At 46.1% G+C, this 19,779-nt stretch overlaps 1 protein-coding gene across 2 annotated transcripts in view; it reads right to left on the minus strand.

Moving 5' to 3' along the window:
* The window catches only part of LOC119180169 (scavenger receptor class B member 1), a 63,513-nt gene that overhangs the window by 18,332 nt on the left and 25,402 nt on the right, over positions 1-19,779 (minus strand). For both annotated transcript variants that reach the window (XM_037431314.2, XM_075882168.1), the window contains exon 2: positions 1,578-1,712. In XM_037431314.2, the coding sequence (XP_037287211.2) occupies positions 1,578-1,596 (19 nt within the window). In that variant the 5' untranslated portion in view covers positions 1,597-1,712. The remainder of the gene's footprint in view (positions 1-1,577; positions 1,713-19,779) is intronic.

A 19,779-nucleotide genomic window follows, 5' to 3' on the forward strand; every position in this document is an offset into this window, starting at 1 on the left:
GGATTTGTAACTCCGCATTTAGGAATCGTCATAGTGGCAACACATTACAGACTGATGCAATGATATAATGTAGCTTTTGAAATGTATTGTCAACAAAGTCTACCAACACTGTACAGTTGTTTTTATAAATCTACAGAAGAACTGTACCGCTACGCGTTTCTGTATATTTTCGTTGTATCTGCCCGCTGTATACACGTCTCTCGATCGTGAATTCACAATACAGGAAGACGCTGATGGGCTACTTCGTCAACAACAATTAACTCCCTGCCGCGAGAGCTTCACAAGGACGCACAGCAAGACTGCATCGGTGCTGAGGAAGCACTGGTGCCGGCAACGAGCTCTGCAAAGCGGAAGCATTGCGCAACATCAACACAAACAATGAAAATACCGACGCAGAATTTCGTTTCCGTGTCGGTGTATGTGTAGGGCTATTCATTGCGTTACTTTGGCCATGCAGTAGTCCGGTGTATTCAATTTGAACCCAGGCTTCTTTGTAACCGAGCGTGAAATCTTGCAGTTCTGTATTCGTGAGTATTGACGTTCTATACATAGTAACAGATGATCATAAGCATTACCAGACAATGAAGAGCTTGACACCTTTTCTCCAGAAGTGGAAGTTTGCCGTACGACACAAATTCGAATGCTTATTGCCGCATGGCTGACAGAAATGCGTGCTGAAGTTTAATGACTTTCACAACCTATTTAACTCTTGCTGTCCTTCGTAAATCTTCGTTATGTTTGCAAATACACCGCGCAATTTAAATTTCGTGCATCCGAGTATTCTTTAAAAATCTTTGGGAATGCGAGACAAATTCTGTTTCGAAGACAATACTGCCAGCTTTCTCCCTCGAGGCGCAAGAATCGTTCGCGTCGTCAAACGACTGCCGCAACACGCAGAAGTGAAATGGACCGAACAGGTGGTGGCAGTGCTGGCCACCACCTCTTTGAACCACCAACAAACTATAGCATCAATGACTTCGTTGTGCCGTTAATACAATATCTCTCTCATTTACGCCCTCATTCTCCTGCTAACGTGGAGGGTCGCAAACTATATAAACATTATCTGGTCGACCTCTCTGCCTTTCGCGATTTCCTCCCCCTCTCTATTCATCCACGTTGTGCTAAAAGAATATTTTCTTATCATCATCATCATCAGCCTGACTACATCTACTGCAGGACAAAGGCCTCTCCCATGTTCCGCCAGTTAACCCGGTCCTGTGCTTGCTGCTGCCAATTTATACCCGCAAACTTCTTAATATCATCTGCCCACCTAACCTTCTGTCTCCCCCTAACCCGCTTCCCTTCTCTGGGAATCCAGTTAGTAACCCTTAATGACCAGCGGTTATCCTGTCTATGCGCTACATGCCCGGCCCATGTCCATTTCCTCTTCTTTGTTTCAACTACGATATCCTTAACCCCCGTTTGTCCCCTAATCCACTCTGCTCTCTTCTTGTCTCTTAAGGTTACACCTACAATTTTTCTTTCCATTTTCTTATCGGAGCTCGCTAAACCTTGCCCCGCGTATCGTGACGCGGCATTGTATAGACTTATAAACAAGGGGAGCGAAGACGACCTACACAGGCGCCGGCCACACATGCTGCTCTTCTTGTTGGCGCTTCTCGAAGGGCCCCTGGAGCATGGTCTCTCCTCGGAGGGCGCCTCTACCTCGAACTGTTCGCAGCGAGGGGCCACGGTTGCTCCGGCTGGGGCACCTGCGACGAAGCAAGATACGAGTGATGCAAGGACGCTTTCCAGAGGACGATAAGCACTTCGGTAGATGTACTAAATCTCTCAGCACCAGACGCACGCCGACCGAGTGGCACATCGTGAACGTAAATTTGTTGGGAAATATGCCTACTTGAAGACGCGTCTTGATAAGTGAACACGCGGATGCATACGGAACAATTTACCAACATTCCGCGTTCCGCACGTTTTCAGTCACATTCCCACACACACAGTGGGAATTTCCAACTAATTCTGAAAGGCAGCCCATTCAAATTAGCATTTTTAGGAGCGAATTGTTCACTTTTTTTTACGGATTGATTGTGCCTTCCTTTGCTAAGCTTGCAGTAATAATAATAATAATAATAATAATAATAATAATAATAATAATAATAATAATAATAATAATAATAATAAATGTCACAAGTGATTTTGGTGCGTTGACTCAACACTCGGGCAATATTTGTTTGTTTACTAGAACAACGACGACCAACTATTTTTTTTTTCTTCGCGGTCGCTGACTCGCTACAGGGGACATCGACCTTTATTCGGCATTCCGGCATTGCGTGGAAGCCGCTTCTACAGCCGCGCATTAGATTCGACGTGGATTTCCTCGGCCTGGAGCGAGCGCATTTCAAGGTCTTCTCACTGCGAAGCTATCATTATCAGTGTGAGGAGAGGCCGTTTACCCTGCGCGATGTAAATCGCGCGGTGGGCGAGCTCACGTCCGCTAACAGAAACGCGCAAGTATATACAAAGCGCGACGACACAGACCCACGCGAAGGACGAACCGTTTCCGCGTGCGAAGAAGTCCTCGCTCACTTCCTCGCCGCGCGCATTAGCCCGGTTTCTAGGAAGCCACGCGGGCCGTTGTCTCTTCCCTCTCCCTAGTGTGCTGCTCGCTGCCCACTGGAACGCAGAAATGCCACAGCGTCGGTCAAGTGGTCACAGCGTGAGGCGGAAGCCACTGGGTTCGATTCCCAGTGCCGCTGTACACCCGTCGTTCGTGTAATACGGAGAGAGGTATACGGTTCGAATGTGTCCTATACACCTTTTTTTTTTTTTTTTCACCTCTCTTATATTTTCCTTCCTATATCTCTTATTCCCTTTACCCCATAAATGTGCCGACCTGTTGAGGTGTCATCCTAAGGATACAATTACGAGCGGCACTTTCCTTCTTTTTTTTTTTCATAACTTAGAGAGAGAAGAAATGATGTTTGGTGTTAGTGTGCTCATTTCTCGAGTAGGCGATCTCTTCTGTTTACGGTAGAAAAAATGCATTGATGTTGCGGCACCGAGAACGGGATTCTTGTTCACAGTAAGAGAGGAAAAGGAAGTTAAGCGTTTAAATAGGCTCAAGCATGCAATACAACATTTTTGCGAATGCGCGGAGCAGTACTCTACATTGCTACGTCCGCGTAAAGATCCACAAAAATTATGATCATCAGCGTAACGTTAAGGGACCGCAAGATAGCGGAGTGGGTCAGTGAAAAAACGCACGTTTAGGACATCTTAGTCAAAATAAAAATGAAGAAATGGGCGTGGGTATAGCGCGAAGGCAAGATAACCGCTGGTCGTATAGGGTAACAGACCGGATTCCAAGATAAGGCAAGCGCGTGAAGGGGAACCGAAAGTTAGGTGGGCTAATGAGATTAGGAAGATTTCCGGGATTAAGTGAGTGCAGAGAGCACAGAACCGGATCAAGTCGAGAAACGTGGACGAGGCCTTTGCCCTGCAGTATAGTGCACTAGAACCTAGTTCACCTTGTAGCCTGCAGTGCGCATAGTCAGGCTGATGACGATCACGACGATGATGCGACCCACTGGTCACGTGTTTCTCGACAAAGCTATGCACGACCAACGCCGCAAAGCGGAAGAAGCCGCATGCATGCGAGATCGTGCAAGAACCCAAGCGTGCGTCGGGCGGAAGCAGATAGCGCCGTCTCGGTCGTTGCTGCCTGGTGGTGCCCATTCGAGGCAACAGTGAACGCAACGCCCGAACAGGCAACGCGAGCCGCCGAAGCCGAGCTGGACCGGTGAACGCGTGCCTATACGTACCAGCCGCGTTTCGCTGTGCTGCAAATTCTGCCTTCGGCGACAATGCTTTAAGAATGGAGTAGGTATGAATTGACCATTTGCGGAAAAGTGAGCGCCCCCTGTCGTGTAAACAGGAAAGCTTCGCTTTTGGTTGGAAAACATCTTCGTCAACTAACACGTAACCTCGACGGTTCGCCAGGCTCATTACGCCTGCTCTTTTAAGAAGAACATTATGTTATACACTTGAAGTTGAACCTTGAAATGTCTGTCGATTAACTATAGGTTCAGTGAGGACGGCTTGTGCACCGTCTGTGAGGTACGGTGTTTGCGTGAAAACGGCAGTGTTCGCCGTTACTACGGGTCATATTGATGGAACGCCAGGCTGATGTTTTCCAACCAAAACCAAAACGCCTGTACAGGAACGCTACCTGTGCGGTTACTGCTCATGCGCAGTGGTTTTCCCGCAAATGGTCAATTAAATGCCATGAAATCAAATGTTTCGGCACGGCGCGCACAAAGGGGAGGGGGGGGAAGGAGCAGAAACCATAGCCTACGGCTGTAGGCTGTTTTTTTTTTCATTCGAACCATAGGTAATTTTCTTTGTTAATGTAAACATAATAACGCACGTGGAAAGTACAGGCTCATTGTGTCTACATAAAACACGACCTTTGGCTAAGCAGTGATGCCGTAATCTCTGATGAAATATTGAAATTTACAAGAACGTTCAAGAGTTGGGCTCGACACCAGGGGCCCGGACATGTGTCAATACGGGAGCACCAACACGCAAAAAGTTCTTGGTGTCATTGAAATGAGCAAATGTGATTGGATGGAACGTCCATGCATATATATATACTCTATATAGGCGGGACAGTGTTGGATGCTGATGGAGTTTGTATTTATTCTTGGGTTGTAAACGTCTATATATATATATATATATATATATATATATATATATATATATATATATATATATATATATATATATATATATATATATATATTATGCTATTTTATCGGATTGCTTATCGGCTGTTATTCTGGCTCTTCTCACCGCCTTGCTCTGTAACCGATAGCTTATAATCAATGTACGTGGCCTTTTTAGTACAGCGAGTAATATACCTGCTTTTTTGATAAAATCACCGAGATTGCTTGTGACGTTTTCCTATTCATTTCTCATTACCTGCACATTGTTTCAGTCGTTGACGGGTAGACGTGATTTCATGTTAAGTTTTTTTTTTTTCGCGTCCTCAGCGATTCCGCTGTTAGAATTTCGAATACCACTTGCTATGTACTTTTGCAAGATTCGACCCTATGCTGCCAATTCGGCCTCTTGTCTCGTCGGTGCTGTCACGCTCTTTCGCTTTTTGATTGATATGTGGGGTTTACCGTCCCGAAACCACCATATGATTATGAGAGACGCCGTAGTGAAGGGCTCCGGAAATTTCGACCACCTGGGGTTCTTTAACGTGCACCCAAATCTGAGCACACGGGCCTACGACATTTCCGCCTCCATCGGAAATGCAGCCGCCGCAGCCGGGATTCGAGCCCGCGACCTGCAGGTCAGCAGCCGAGTACCTTGGCCACTAGACCACCGTGGTGGGGCGCTCTTTCGCTTTTACAAAAAGCTGTTTCACCTCTCGGGAGACCTCGAGTGTGCACGTGTTGGTGTTTTACATGTTGTGGCAAGTGGTCAAAGGATGACTCGATTCACTTAAAAAGACTATACCACGAAAACACTTCTCGGCAATGGCGTTTCTCGTGAACATTATACACGCACCGTTCGAGGCCGGAAACTATGTATCTTGGGCAATATCGACAAATGATGTAACTGATTCTGGCGTTCTCCTTTATCCAGCGGGTCACCTAAAACGCTATAGACCTGGTATACTCGGACAGGCTGCTGTGATCCAGAAAACATGCACAGGAACAGAGACGGTGTATTTGGGTGCACGCCACAAGCTCCCTTTCGACAAATTTGCATGTTGCGGTACGAAAGTGCCGAAAGAAATCAACCTGATCTCCGGGCGGCTTCGGACCGCGACGCCACCCGGAGGGATGCGGCCGAGCATGTCGAGAGCGCCTTATGCAGATTATCGAAGAGAACCAGAAACCGTCTAGGGCGCTTCTCATCCTCGCAGGACAGCACCTTCAAGAGCCAAACCTTTTTACAATTCTGGTTTCAGCTGCGGTGCCAGTTCGCCACCAAGGTCATGATACAGTACGCGCTATAGGCAGGTAATGAGCATGGTATGCGCGCAAGCCTATATAAAAATCAGCAGTGATATTTCATACGCAATCTTCGAAACAAGTTATTCTCAACCACATCAGGTGTAACGGTCACCTGAAACCGATACAACACACACACTGCCATAGTTTACTGACTTCGCATAGATGCTGCGAGAAATTTCCATTGAGGCAACAAGAGTAATTCGGCTTGTTTCCATGGAACTGAGACAAAGTGGAATAAACTGATCTGAAAGTGACTGCCTGATTACATCAAGATTAGATATAAATAAGACCGATGAAAACTGTGTGATGCAGAGATACTCGCGGGTAGGGTTTCTGCTAAAATTCTTGTACCCTAAAACATAAGAAAAAAACTAAAATGAGCAGAATGCTAAGACACATATAAGTAAAAGAAAAAAAATTGAAGCAAGGAGTTTAGAATGAATGCAAGTGAGAGAGAAGCTACACGCAGAAGAGTTGTCAAACAACGAGAAGAGGGTGCAACATCGGTGGTCTTGGTAAACGCAGCAACTCCTACGTACAGCAGGTTTTCAAGGCCAGTGTGTCCAAGCGTGAAGAGAAAGTACAAAAAAAAAAGAAGGAATGGTCCTCTGTATAACGCTGTCAGACGGAAGCGCTTGCTCGTAACGTGAGCGAACAACACGTGGTGTGGGTGCGTGTCGGTCGTGGTCACCTCCAAAATGGCACGCACCCCCCCCCCCCCCCCGTATCGCCCCTTTTCTCTGCTGCAGTGCCTCTGGTGGAAGCGTTGCACTCCTCCAGGGTCACCCCTCGGACGCAGCAATCCCAAAAAAAGCCAAGGCCTCTCTCTCGTCTTTCCTGTAGTACACGCATACAGCTGAAATCTTCGGCTCGTTCTCTCGAGACGAAGGAACATCTTGCGCAAGAGCGGTTCAGGTTGCGATAGAGTTATTTATTGAATACAATGCCTTCGTATGGGCCCCTTCGACTGACTTCCTTTAGCAATTTATGATGGCGCTGCTTTCGATGACGACGATAAATTCTGCTGTATTCAACTACCGTATTAAATGCGGATCACTTTGGGGCATCGCTGTCGTATGCTGTTGTCGTCGCTTGGCGTTACGCTGGCAAAAATACCTATAGCATATATTGAGCACACGCTCACGCTACAAAAAAGTGTTCTTCTTGTTCCTCGAGAACTCTGATGATGGCATTAAGTGCGGAAATTACTACTATGGCCAGGTTCAAAAAACGGTAGGAAGGGAAGATGAAAAATTCTTAAACAGGGATCTCGTCGAGCCGGCGTTCCGACAAGCGGACTTGTCTTCCTCAAGGCTATTTTCTAGCCTCTGTTCTAGTCTTCCTCAAGTTCTGTTCTATCATTGAGGAAGACAAGTCCGTCTGCCAAAACGTCGGCTGGACACAACCACTGTTTACGGATTTTCTATAGTATGACTAGGAAAACACGGCATTGGATATTTGAAAGAGGAAGCAAGCGAGAATTAAAAACAGAGAGAGGAAGAAAATAGAAACGAAAATGAAAATGAATAGAAATAACGTAAAAATGCAGAGAAGAAACTGCAAAAGAGAATAAAGAATAAAGACAGGATAGATGACAAAATCGAAGCGAAACAAAGAAGGTTACCTAGCCCCATATTCCTTTCATTCTAGGCATCACTATAGGGCGAAGGTACCTTAGGGGCGTGGCTGAGCATCAAATACAGTTATTAGCATTTACTTTTCTGATAACAGTGCAGTACTTGGGGAATGTGCGTGTATAGATAAACCCGCTATCTACAGAGCTAAGAGAAGCTACCGATTAGACATCATGGAAAATTGCTGCTCGCCGAAGTTATGCCGGAGTTGCTGATAACCCCACGGACACTGTTGAGTAAGCGGGAGTGGGCGGCTTAACAAAAGCAAACAAAGAAAAACCATGATAGCATAGTCTCTGTGAACCACAAAGGGAAGCACATAGAAAACGGCAGTGTGAGAACTGTGAGAATAACGCGACTGCGAAGAAAGTTTTATTGGCCATGACTGAGCACGAAGTCGCTGAAGAAATACTGATTGATTGATTGATATGTGGGGGTTAACGTCCCAAAACCACCATACAATTATGAGAGATGCCGTAGTGGAGGGCTCCGGAAAGTTCGGCCGCCTGGGGTTCTTTAACGTCCACCCAAATCTGAGTACACGAGCCTACAACATTTCCGCCTCCATCGGAAATGCAGCCGCCGCAGCCGGGATTCGATTCGCGAGCTGCGGGTCAGCAGCCGAGTACTTTAGCCACTAGACCACCACGGCGGGGCGCTGAAGAAATACTAACCATATGAAGTAACTGCCACGCTAATTTACCTCACCACTTCTACTTCGAAACCTGTACTTCGTGTGCAAGTCAAAAAGTAATAGCAAAAGATCGCTGAGGTCTAATTACAGCGTCTTTAATTAGCAAGGGAAGACAGATAAAACCTACCAAAATGAGGTCATTCTACTGTTTACTCATAAACTGCAAACGTCTGTGACCATGTTTATAGCAGATGAAAAAGCCTTCAACATAGGCTATATCGTTGACGGGAACGGTTTGACAAGTATATTCTTGTTGTTATGAAGGTCATGCGTGCACGCGTATATGTTTTCACATAGAGCATATTCCTTGCCCCAGTACTAATGGTTGCACTCAAACAATCCGACACTTCTAGCCGGTGCAAGCTTATGCAACCACTTCAACCACTGCAAACCATCCACGCAAGTATTTTGCATTCATTATCATCCACGCAGCTAGGGAACTTCCGAAATGGGCACGATGCGTCGAACTCAACACCTTCGCGCTGGTGAAGCTTAACTAAACCTCGAAAATCAACAACCGGCATGCTATTCTTACGGGATGGCCCAAATACGGACAACGAAATGCTGCCCGCCAAGCTATAAAAGGGCAGGAGATCATCGCGCAAGGCGTCTCAAGACACGGGAGCCATCAAGGAAAAGGACGACGGTACGTGATGACCGATATTCTTCGCTGACCCGGCAACCCGAATGCATGAGAAGAGTGGCGATGGCAGAGGCCGTGCGCCCTTGGCGGGTAAACGCACTACCGAGCACGATACTCGTAACTGGAACGAACACCAGCAGTTCTATCTGGCATTAAGCGATTAACGTCTTGTTCAAACAAAAGAGCAAAAAAGAAAGAGGTGGGCTATTGGCTAAGTTTTGTTGAATATACGCAAGCAGTTGTCCCACCTGAGCAACCGACTGCAACGGGCAGTTTCGTAATGAAAGGAGAGGGCGAAGTGAATCGAGATCAGGTGAGCGAGAAAATGAGAAATCGCAAGAAATATTATCCGGGGGAATTTAGAAAGACGCTCACCATCGATAAGCGACACTCAACAGTTACTGACATGACAGAAGCACGGGAGCTTGGTAAGAAGCTTACATTGCATACGCAGTATTCACTGCTTAATGAGCGCGTGAAGTGTAGTGACGTAATGTGCTTTCAGTCAAACTAGTAGATTGCTTGGTTTGTCTTAGTCGTCTGATATGCGGACGTCGCGTTCAACGATGCATCGAAAGCTATTAAAAAAAAGGCAATGTCAATCAAAGTTTTTTTCTTCTTTCCAGCAGAGAGCAATTCACTGTGTTCGCGGCGTCATACGACCCTTACGCAAGCTATTTCGTCAACAAACGAATTCTAAGCGTTGATACAAGGATTTGGCCGTGCACGTATCACAACTACAACTTGTGGGCGAAGCGTTCCCTATATTCGAAGTCATAATTACACAAATTTCATGCAAGAAAGCAAATAAATAATAAATAAAAAGAACAATGCAGGGGGAGGGGCATGAAGAGAGAGAGAGAGAGCGCAGCGCGATTTGTGTCGTTTGTGTCAAGTCAGATAGCGATCGCTCCACAATCCCGACAGCTACGCGCCGAGGTTTGAAAGAGAAGACGCAACCGTTCCGTACCTGCGGCCACATTCGTCGTTTCGGGGACATCGGGGCACAGTGAGACGGGAAAGCAACGCCGACGCTCGATGCGTTGTCAATTGCCCTCGGATGCCGAACCTCTGACACCGTATACTGCGCGAACCGCGACTCGTCGCGCGAAAGGCGGCGGCTGGGCGCCAATGCCAATTGATGCACCGCCGGAAACACTGAATTAATGTCGGCCGAGCCGTGCTCATCTTGTGCAACAGGGCGGCGCGGAAACTGCAAATGACGAAAGAAGTGCGGCTTGCCGCGATTCCCTGCCATTTGTTCGCAGGCCTTGACCGGCTGCTGTGGTAAACTGTATCAGGCCACGGTTTCTCGAGCATGACACTAGTCAGTAATGGCTGTTTATAGGAGTGAAAAATCATTTCTATAACATTTTGAAAATAGCGTTGTGCGAAGAACCAGCTCAAGGTGGTTTGTCGTCATAACTTCTCTTTCTAAAGCTATTGAAGACGTGCGTGTAAACTACACACGATAAAGGGACAGTTTCCCTCAACCACGTTGACGGGTTTGTCAAGGGACAGCACTGCAATGAGTCAATGAAACAATTTAGTGCAAAGAGTACGGTCATTCCTCCCCCGGCATTCGCTTCTGTCAGGGCTCTCGAATGTGCTCAGTACATAAAATCTATTTGAAGACCCTGAAACTTCCTCACCACCGTACTCGTGGCGTTCGTTACAGCTCACACGAAACGTGTGGCGTGTTTGCCCGCGCAGGAATGCATGCAATGGCCTCCTCACCGTTCGGTCAGCACTGGCCCCTACAGGAAAGATCCAAGCAGAAGACACTTCCCGTTGACCGGTGCCCACGATTTTGAACTACTCGTCTTCGCACACGACGACCAAAGCACGCACTGATGCGAGTAGTTGTATGGCACTCAGATGGTTATCCCCGGACGAGTACGAACGCAGGCCGAACACCGACACACGCGTGGCAGCTCCTGTCATATCGGCTGAAGAAACCGCATATCGACGGGTGTGCACCACGGGAAAGAAGAAGGCACTTGGCCGGCCATGGTGCGGCCGGGGACCGAATGGGCCCAACTTTTCGGCAGCCAGCGAGCGGGAGGAGGAGGAGGAGGCGGGAGAGAGTCGCTCTCGGGAACTGGGTTGTCTCGTTCAGCGGGCCACGGCTGAACGTACCACTTGGCAGTGACGGCGGCAGTTTGGAAAATGGGTCGGTCGCTCGCCGAAGGAGCGGACGGAGGAACCGCGGCAGCGGTCGGGCCGACGGTGCGCGCCTGGAAAGGGGCTCACGGTGCACACCGTCGTGTTCCTCCTCTCCCGAGAAGACCGTCGCCTAGAGGGGGAGGACATCACGAGCACCGGGGAAGAGGCGGGGATGGAAAGCAGCGGCTGAACAGCGGGAGGGGGGGTTGCTCCGCCAAAATGCCCTGTCGGAACAGAGGAGGACTGAACCTCAGGGGGTGAATGCGGGGCGGTTATACACAGATGCCGGCAGGAGGAAGTGAATGCGGCTGTCGGAGCCCGTTAAGAGGCGAGAGGAGGGATAGACAATCAAGGGGTCCAGTAGGGGCAGGCAGATGAGATCAGTAGGTGGCGTCTATTCTGGTATCACCAAAGGGTACGTCTTGAAAGGCTGTTTCCTTCACCATATTGTGTCCGGGCATAGCACTTGATTGTACTGCCGGTGGCACTTGAAGCCCCATGACTGAAATTTGGAAACGAGGGACTTTGTTTATGCTTCCATTGTGGCGCCTTATCATTTCTTATGGCGTTGTTCTGGCTCACAGCCTTAGCAGCGGTGCACTGTGTCAGGTCGACTTGTATACATCATATGAAATGTAAGGCGTTAAAGAGCGTAAGTGCAGCGGCAATGATGCGGTAAGCGGTGCGTTCGACATCCTTAAGTGTAACAGCTTGGGCTAGTTGGTATGGCATGACGATATTTATAGCGCGAGAACAAAACGACGACACACAGACACGGTGTCCTTCGTGTCCTTCTTGTCTCAGTGTCGTCGTTTTGTTCTCGCGGCATCCTTAAGGTTCGGACGACTAAGATATCTGAGGTCGGGTACAGCAAGCATTTAAAAGACTAACGCATGGTGAATAAAATAAACAGCTCAACAGCTAACTCGTGTCTTTCTTTTTTATAGCTGTGGTTGGCAGTTCAACATCGCAACTACACACAGCGAAAGCGGATTTTGAATGGCCCTTAATCTCCTAGCTACGAGTGTGCTTGCTGTTCATTAGTATGTTATTTTGCTTTGCTTGCTTATTCTTTGTCGCCTTAATATCTGCTGTACACACTGTAGAATAAAAAAGGTTGGAACGGCGCCTTAATACACGGAAGTTGTTGCCAGTTTCAAAACATGCTTTTCTAGCAATTCAGTGGTTCATGTCCTCGTTTTCAAAACGTTCACTTAAGCGTGTGTGATGTACCTGAAGCCCACGCCTAAGGTCTGTCAACGTTGATGCAAAAGGTCGACTGAGCGAGACAGCAGTGACCTTGGCCCGAGCTTTCCTTCGCCACTCCTGTAGTCCGCGCGTAGGCGACGAATACTCAACGACCTCTGGGCGAGCGAGCTTTGCTGATGTTAATGGCACGAGGACACTTTTCCGCAAAGGCATGAGAACGAGGGAGGAAAGGTGCCCACTCCCCCTCCTCCAAATCGTTTGAGAAGGGGCGCGAAGTCTACGTTTACTCAGTGTGACCTGTCCAACTCAAGTTCAAAAGCCGACGGCGTTTGGTCATGCATCTTTTCCACGATAACGGCGGAGTCGCGGATCACTATAATGTTGCATTCAGATTAACTGCTTACCCCCCCCCCCCCATTTGCACACGAAAACCCGGAAACCAAAGGCAACAAATAACTGTCGAAAACATTTGGTTGTGGGAAGGCTGTGATCGCTTCGTTTTTGTTTTTGCTGTCACTGCCAAGTTTTAAAGGTAAAATACTTGGCGGATGTCCGACCGTAAAATTACAAAGTAAAAAAAAAACTAAAGTTGGCTGAAAAGTCGTGTTTTGTTACTGTGCAGTTTTTTTTCTTTCGAAATCGACCAGAGGGAGAGGTTCACTTGAGCACCTCCCTCCTTGAGGGCAGCACTGCACGCTCCTATGATTCTACTAAATAGCGGCAGATACAATAACGAGTGTTCATGACAACGCTGAAAAAAAAAACAAACAACAACTATCATGTCCCTGTCCGCGATGATCGTGGCTTCTTAGGAAGAAGGGTGGCAGATTGGGCTAGTTGGTACTTTATGATCAGGATCGTAACAACGAAGCTTCCGAATTTCTCAAGACCCCCCCCCCCCCCCCCCGAAAAAAAATATACCGTTGCCGATAGTAGTCAATGAAAAGTCTAGTATAACGAATGTGCAACGGAATCTATTATCTTCTGTATGTATCGGTTACACGAACGTGATTGTCCGTATGTGTTAAAAAAAAAAAACTTTCACTTTAAAGGGCGATATTTGTACGTTACAAACAATTGACGAAGCCGAGGCAAACATCAAGCTTTTCTTTGAACAATTATTTCGTATAAACGCGGTGTTCGTCCAGCACGTAATTCTATGGCTAATTATATACTAGGAGGGAGTTTTTTTTTTTTTTTCATACCAGTGCCTTCAAAGTGTCAAAGGTGCGAGAATGGAACATGAGAGCTCGTGCTCAAGGGGCAGTCAATGAGTGCCGTTAAGCCAGCGATGTAAGATCACAAACTGTGCTCAGTGTTGCTCCGGAAACAGAGCTTTGTTTTGGGGCATCGGCGTAATGAGAAGCAAGGGAACCTCATTGTAGCAGAGTGTGTCTTTTCCGCTAGTACAATAGCGTTTTCTTCAAGGAGAATGACTTACATGCCTCACCGACCTCCAAAACTCTCTGTCATCTCGACGTAATAGACCGAAGCGTCGATGATGGGTCACACTATTATTGACGTTTACAATACGTTCACACTTAGGTCATACATAATAGGCGGAAACGGAAATTAGGGGAGGGGGGCTAGAGGATATATATATATATATATATATATATATATATATATATATATATATATATATATATATATATATATATAATGTGTGTATGTGTATGTATGTGTGTGTCTGTATGTGCGTGTATGTGCGCGCGCGCGCGTGTGTGTGTGTGTGTGTGTGTGTGTGTATTACCACGAGAACTCGCAGTAGTGTTACGGTGTTGGCTAAACGATTGTCTTGTCTGCACACATAGTTTCATAACACAGCTACGTCACTCGAGTGAATCTGCGATGCTGTCGCATTACAAATCATGTTCTAGTACCCGCCTCATGTGAAGTTCCCAGCTTGAGTCCCAGGTAATTGTACGCTAGCGTCACGAGTCCAAAGGATGCGAGTGAACCTGCGTGAAAGCCCCGTCGTATCTCGGTGCGAGGAGCTATTGTTATGCACAGCTATAGCGAGATACAAACACGGTCACGGCTCAGAGCTCAGCGTCACCTGACTCACGTGCACCGTGACTCGACAATTGCAGCGGCGTCAGTTAGGTCGCGTAATGAGATTCGCATCCATTCTTTGCGACTGTGTACGCGGCCAGTCACTGTACGACATTACATGGCACGTGGCAAATATATATATATATATATATATATATATATATATATATATATATATATATATATATATATATATATATATATATATATATATATATATATACATACATTCCTGCTCACAGCAAGTCATTTTTTCACCCACGTTTCTTTTTTTTCTTATTTACAATACATTGGTTCTAATAACTTCCCATATACATTTCTTGGCATTATTCTATCTTAGATCTCATTAATATTGTCTCAAAACACGGTAAAACCGAGCCCTAAGGTATACACTTCTTTCCCTTATTCATTAACGAGGGTTTCGTACTGGCAGACTTAGTGCCGTTGGGTAGTATACGAGGAACTATTGGTCAGCTCACCCCGCCGTGGTGGTCTAGGGGCCAAGGTACTCGGCTGCTGACCCGCAGGTCGCGGGTTCGAATCCCGGCTGCGGCGGCTGCATTTCCGATGGAGGCGGAAATGTTGTAGGCCCATGTGCTCAGATTTGGGTGCACGTTAAAGAACCCCAGGTAGTCAATTTCCGGAGCCCTCCACTACGGCGTCTCTCATAATCATATGGTGGTTTTGGGACGTTAAACCCCACAAATCAATTATTGGTCAGCTGCCAGCTCGTAATAAGTTCACGTGCTACGTGACGCCAAACAGGCTCATAAAGAGTGTGCCACACTCGCCGCCATGGCTACAGGTGGCGCTGACTGACACTCCCACGTTTAAATTCATATATAAACCCAATAAAGTGGCTGGGGGGATAGCCGCCATGATAACTCAGTGGTAGAGCATCGAACGCGTTATGGGAAGGTCGCAGGTTCGGTTCCTGCTCACGGCAAGTCATCTTTTCACCCACTTTTCTTTCTTCACATTTACATTACAATTGGTTCGAATACCTTACCCTATACATTCCTTGGCATTATTGTCTGTTAGATCTCATTAATATTGTGTCAAAACACGGAAAAAATGAGCCCTTAGGTATATATATATATATATATATATTAACGCAGTGCTTTTTTTTTTTCAGAGCATATACGCTCTAAGTACAGACACCCATTCGTGTGCATGGCGCGTGAGTGCTCCGCTATTCAACCCGCTCGTGGAAAAGATTGTGGATTGCTCTGTTGGTTAGATCAAAGTATTTGACTAGCGTTTGAACGAAATGGTTAACATAACCTATAGTTCACACAACTGAGTCTAGTGGGATTGCATAGAAAATTAGACTCCATCCCGCTTCATATAGTTGGTCATGTACACAGACTCTGTCGGCTGGCCTCCGGAAGCCACAGGATCACAGACATCTGCAGAAGGTGCCACGAGAGTGTGTTTCTGATATACTTCGAATTATGGGAGCAGCTGACATCTGAAGCCCATGACAAATAAGTGTGGGCCGATGGTTGATCAGTATTCGATCGACTGAATGTACACATTCAAGGCTTTAACGGCAGGGTTCATGTGTATCTCAGTAATGTAATCAACCACACTTTGTGTACGGCTTAATAGAATACGACAAAACAATAAGGAAAACGATTGTCCTTCCTACGTCATATCCAGTGCTCTACATGTTTGCCTTTTTATAACCGTCTTCTTATTGGCGCCGGCGTACATAGCTGCTACGAAGCCACATTGGAGTCCTAAAGCTACGTTGCACGGATCCGTAAATCACGTCTGATAGCAATTTTGAAGTAATTTAATCGGCGCCCCTTGTTCATATCAGCTTAAATTTGAAGTCCAACACACAATAATGATTTGGTGCCGTCTTCCTCGTTCCCGGGTGGCTCCGAAACCTGAAGGACCTACTTCCTTTAGCCTTTGTTATTTCTAGTCACCAACCTGGAAAAATTGCAAACACGTGTTCGCTTGATGGTTGTGACTAACGACGTCTCGTTGCACTAACGTAATGATTTGCCATACACTTGCCCCATGTGGGCGTAGTGCTTCTGTCGCAAAAGAAATAATGCTACATTGCTTCTTGTTGCGTGTATACAATGCAGAATGATGGAGGAAATGAACGAATGCCCGCATAGCAGCACAGCGTCAGGCTAGGCAGAATGAACGCCCAAATGGCCGGCGCTTCAGCCTTTCGACAACATGTCGGCTTAGCGCGCATGCCATCTTGAAGGTCGACTGTTATGTTTTCTCTTTTAACAGCAGAGCTCTTTAAGTTCGAAGTGAAGTCGGTGTCGTGGCCAGAAAACTCCGCGAGCTTGCGCAACAGAAAGCGGGTATGTGCCAAGCAGCCCCGAGCATAGCATAGCCATGCATAGCAGAAGGCGGGAAAGAGTAGTGAGGGTGATGAAAAGTGATGTTAAGGTGAGGAAGTAGGAAATGAGTAGAGGAGATGGTAAAACATGAGATAACATCAAATAGTATAGTTTAGCAAGATGATGGGAAACGCAAGTGAAAGGGAGGAGGGGGAAATAAAGGAGGTGATAGGGCAAGCCATACATAGCATATGCATGTACAGTGTAGCCAGCAAGGGATGGGAAAGAGAACGATGAGTTATGTGAAGGTAGAGGGACGAGATAAGGCAATATAGAAACAGAAAGATTGAGAGATACAGGAAAGATAAAATAACAACAAGAAGAATATATAAAAACAAAAAAGAACGAAGAAAACGTTTTATATGCGTCCGCCAGGTGGTGGCGCGCAAGCTCCCCTTCTTATTCAGATTTCACAGGCGTGGAGCTGGCTGTGAAATTTTTTGTAGCATTGGCACGATGTAAAACAAAGTTTGGGCTTGCTACCATTCGATGTGCTGGTCACTTTGATGTTATTCACGCTTACTGAGGAGAGCCCTCGACTGTTCCTGCACTACAATTCGCTTGTTTTAAAACTTCCTGTAGGCTAAACACAAGTGCGAAAAAAATAATAATAAGGGAACAGCTCTTTATTGATCAATAAGCAAATAAGCTTCAACTGTTATTTTTGAATAGCGACCACTCTCAATTACGACAAGTGATTTTGTGCGGCCGTAAGATTCCCAATATTAGCTTTTATATGATATATACATGTGGCATGCGCAGGCTTGAGTGCTATTCATCGCTTAAATAAGTCAGTGGGGTGCATGAAAGTGACATTAAACGTTAATGACAACATGGGCCACTTCATTACAAACTTCCTTTTTCTCTCCGTTTTATATTGCTGGTGAGATATCGTATGTCACTTATCTTGGCTGCAACCGTCACTAATATGTGGACATGCGGGTCCATAGCAGGCGTACGACGCGCACTCATGCAGCGCTACATGAAACTGCTGCGTGAAACGTGAACACACTTATGCAAATCAAACAAATATACTACAGCCCACAGAAAGACGTAGACTTGTCACGTATGCATGCATTTTAGTTTTACGCTTGACATTGAAAATGGGGTTATATACGGCACAAAGTTTCCTAAAATTAACGAGAGGGGACTCTGGCGCTGCGATCGTCCAGCGACCATGGGAATGATGGGTAGTACACACATTTACCTAGTCTTCGTACCGCAATTGCGAGCGGCGACTCGTACTTGCGGCTTTGTTTATTACTGTGTTTCGGTTTGGTTTTCAAAGAAAGATTCAACCCTTTGGATCTTCGTGACCCAATTTGGAAAGGTAAGTCTAAAAGGATAGGGTGGTGAAGCGCAGCCGCTGAACATTTGCTGATATTTGTTTCGTGAGAAAACAGCTTCAAGCCACACGAGCACACAAGGAGCCAAAAACAAGCCAGAAGTACGAAGTTTAGACAAATGTGTGTACTACCCATCATTTCCATGCCCGCCGAAGTGCCTTGCGTTCCCGCTCCCATAGACACTAGCGCCAGAGTTCCCTCTAGTGTATACTAGGAAACTCTATGATATACGGAATACAAAGTAGCAGTATAGTTCGCAAACCTGCTCATGAGTCAATAAATCACAAATGAACTATGAAACACAATAACTACCGGCAGGGTTGTCATATAAGGTGGGATACCGTCGCTTCCTTTGTTACAAAAGGGCGTCATTCATGCAGCGTTTCACCGAACAAAATTGTATAAACATCTGAATGAGAAGAGGGAGTTTTGCGACCGAAAACTGGGGGATACCGAATGCACGTCCTATGTGTTGCAAGTGCCTAAAAGTAGTCATGAATATATATGAACTAACCTGGCACGATCGCGTAACACCTGCACTAGTTCAAACACAATCACTTGAAAGAAGACCAGAACATGCAAATGCAGCTTGTTCGTGCGTTGATACAATCACTGAAGTTCATCGACTTCATCGAAACTGGCTTCAGGTAGTGCACGTAGTGATAGTGCAAATAACGCTCCTATGAAGCCTGTTTTACACTGACAAGATATATAACGGGCAAGGCGACCTTTATGATAACATATGCATTCTGAACACAGCATGGCTCACGTAACAAAGCCGCAATTGCACAGCCTGTCTCCCAGGTTACATAATTTAGAAGTCATTATCTAGCCAGGTTATTCACCCCACGCAGGTGGAGCTGCGACAAACCTCAATCCGCGAAACAGCTGCACCTGGATTTGCGTGTCCTTCCGTACGCGCAGTTCACTTAAACACAAGAACGCGCACACATAAGCAAAGAAAGCACGTACTGCACAGAAACACTACATCGCACTAACAACAGGAAAATAGAAACGCGGAAACGGTGGAAATAAGTAGAATGCGCGCTACTGCCATTACAGGGGACTTTAGAAGGGGCAGTATAATTGAGACTGAAGCCGCTGGACGCGCTTGTGTTCGTTTTCCTCTTCCGAGCACTGAGAGCCACTCGGTTGACAATGCGGAAAAAGATTCGAGCGTCGAATGCGCGTGTGTACCGCAAGCCGTCATTTATACCCCTGCTACACCGTAGCCAGAATCGTTCGGTCGTTTAAGTATGTCGCTCAAACTGACCTTCAAACTCTAAAGAAAACATTAAAAGTTAATGCACGTAGACATACCTTGGTATACTAAAAAAAGATTGTTAAAAGTTAAGGGCCGCTTGTGTGTCTGCGTTGCTGATCTTGACGTTACGCAAGAAAGGCCAAATTCAGTATAATAATAATAATAATAATAATAATAATAATAATAATAATAATAATAATAATAATAATAATAATAATAATAATAATAATAATAATAATAATAATAATAAAAATAATAATAATAATAATAATAATAATATTAATGCCACCACGATACCATTATGAGAGGCGCTGCAGTGGAAGGCTCCAGAAATTTGACCACCTTAGGTTTTTTAGCATGCTCCTACAGAAGTTTAAGCTACACGGGCCTCAAGAATTCTCGCCAAAAT

The sequence above is a fragment of the Rhipicephalus microplus genome, chromosome 2 (assembly GCF_043290135.1).
Source record: "Rhipicephalus microplus isolate Deutch F79 chromosome 2, USDA_Rmic, whole genome shotgun sequence".
Classification (NCBI taxonomy): domain Eukaryota; kingdom Metazoa; phylum Arthropoda; class Arachnida; order Ixodida; family Ixodidae; genus Rhipicephalus; species Rhipicephalus microplus.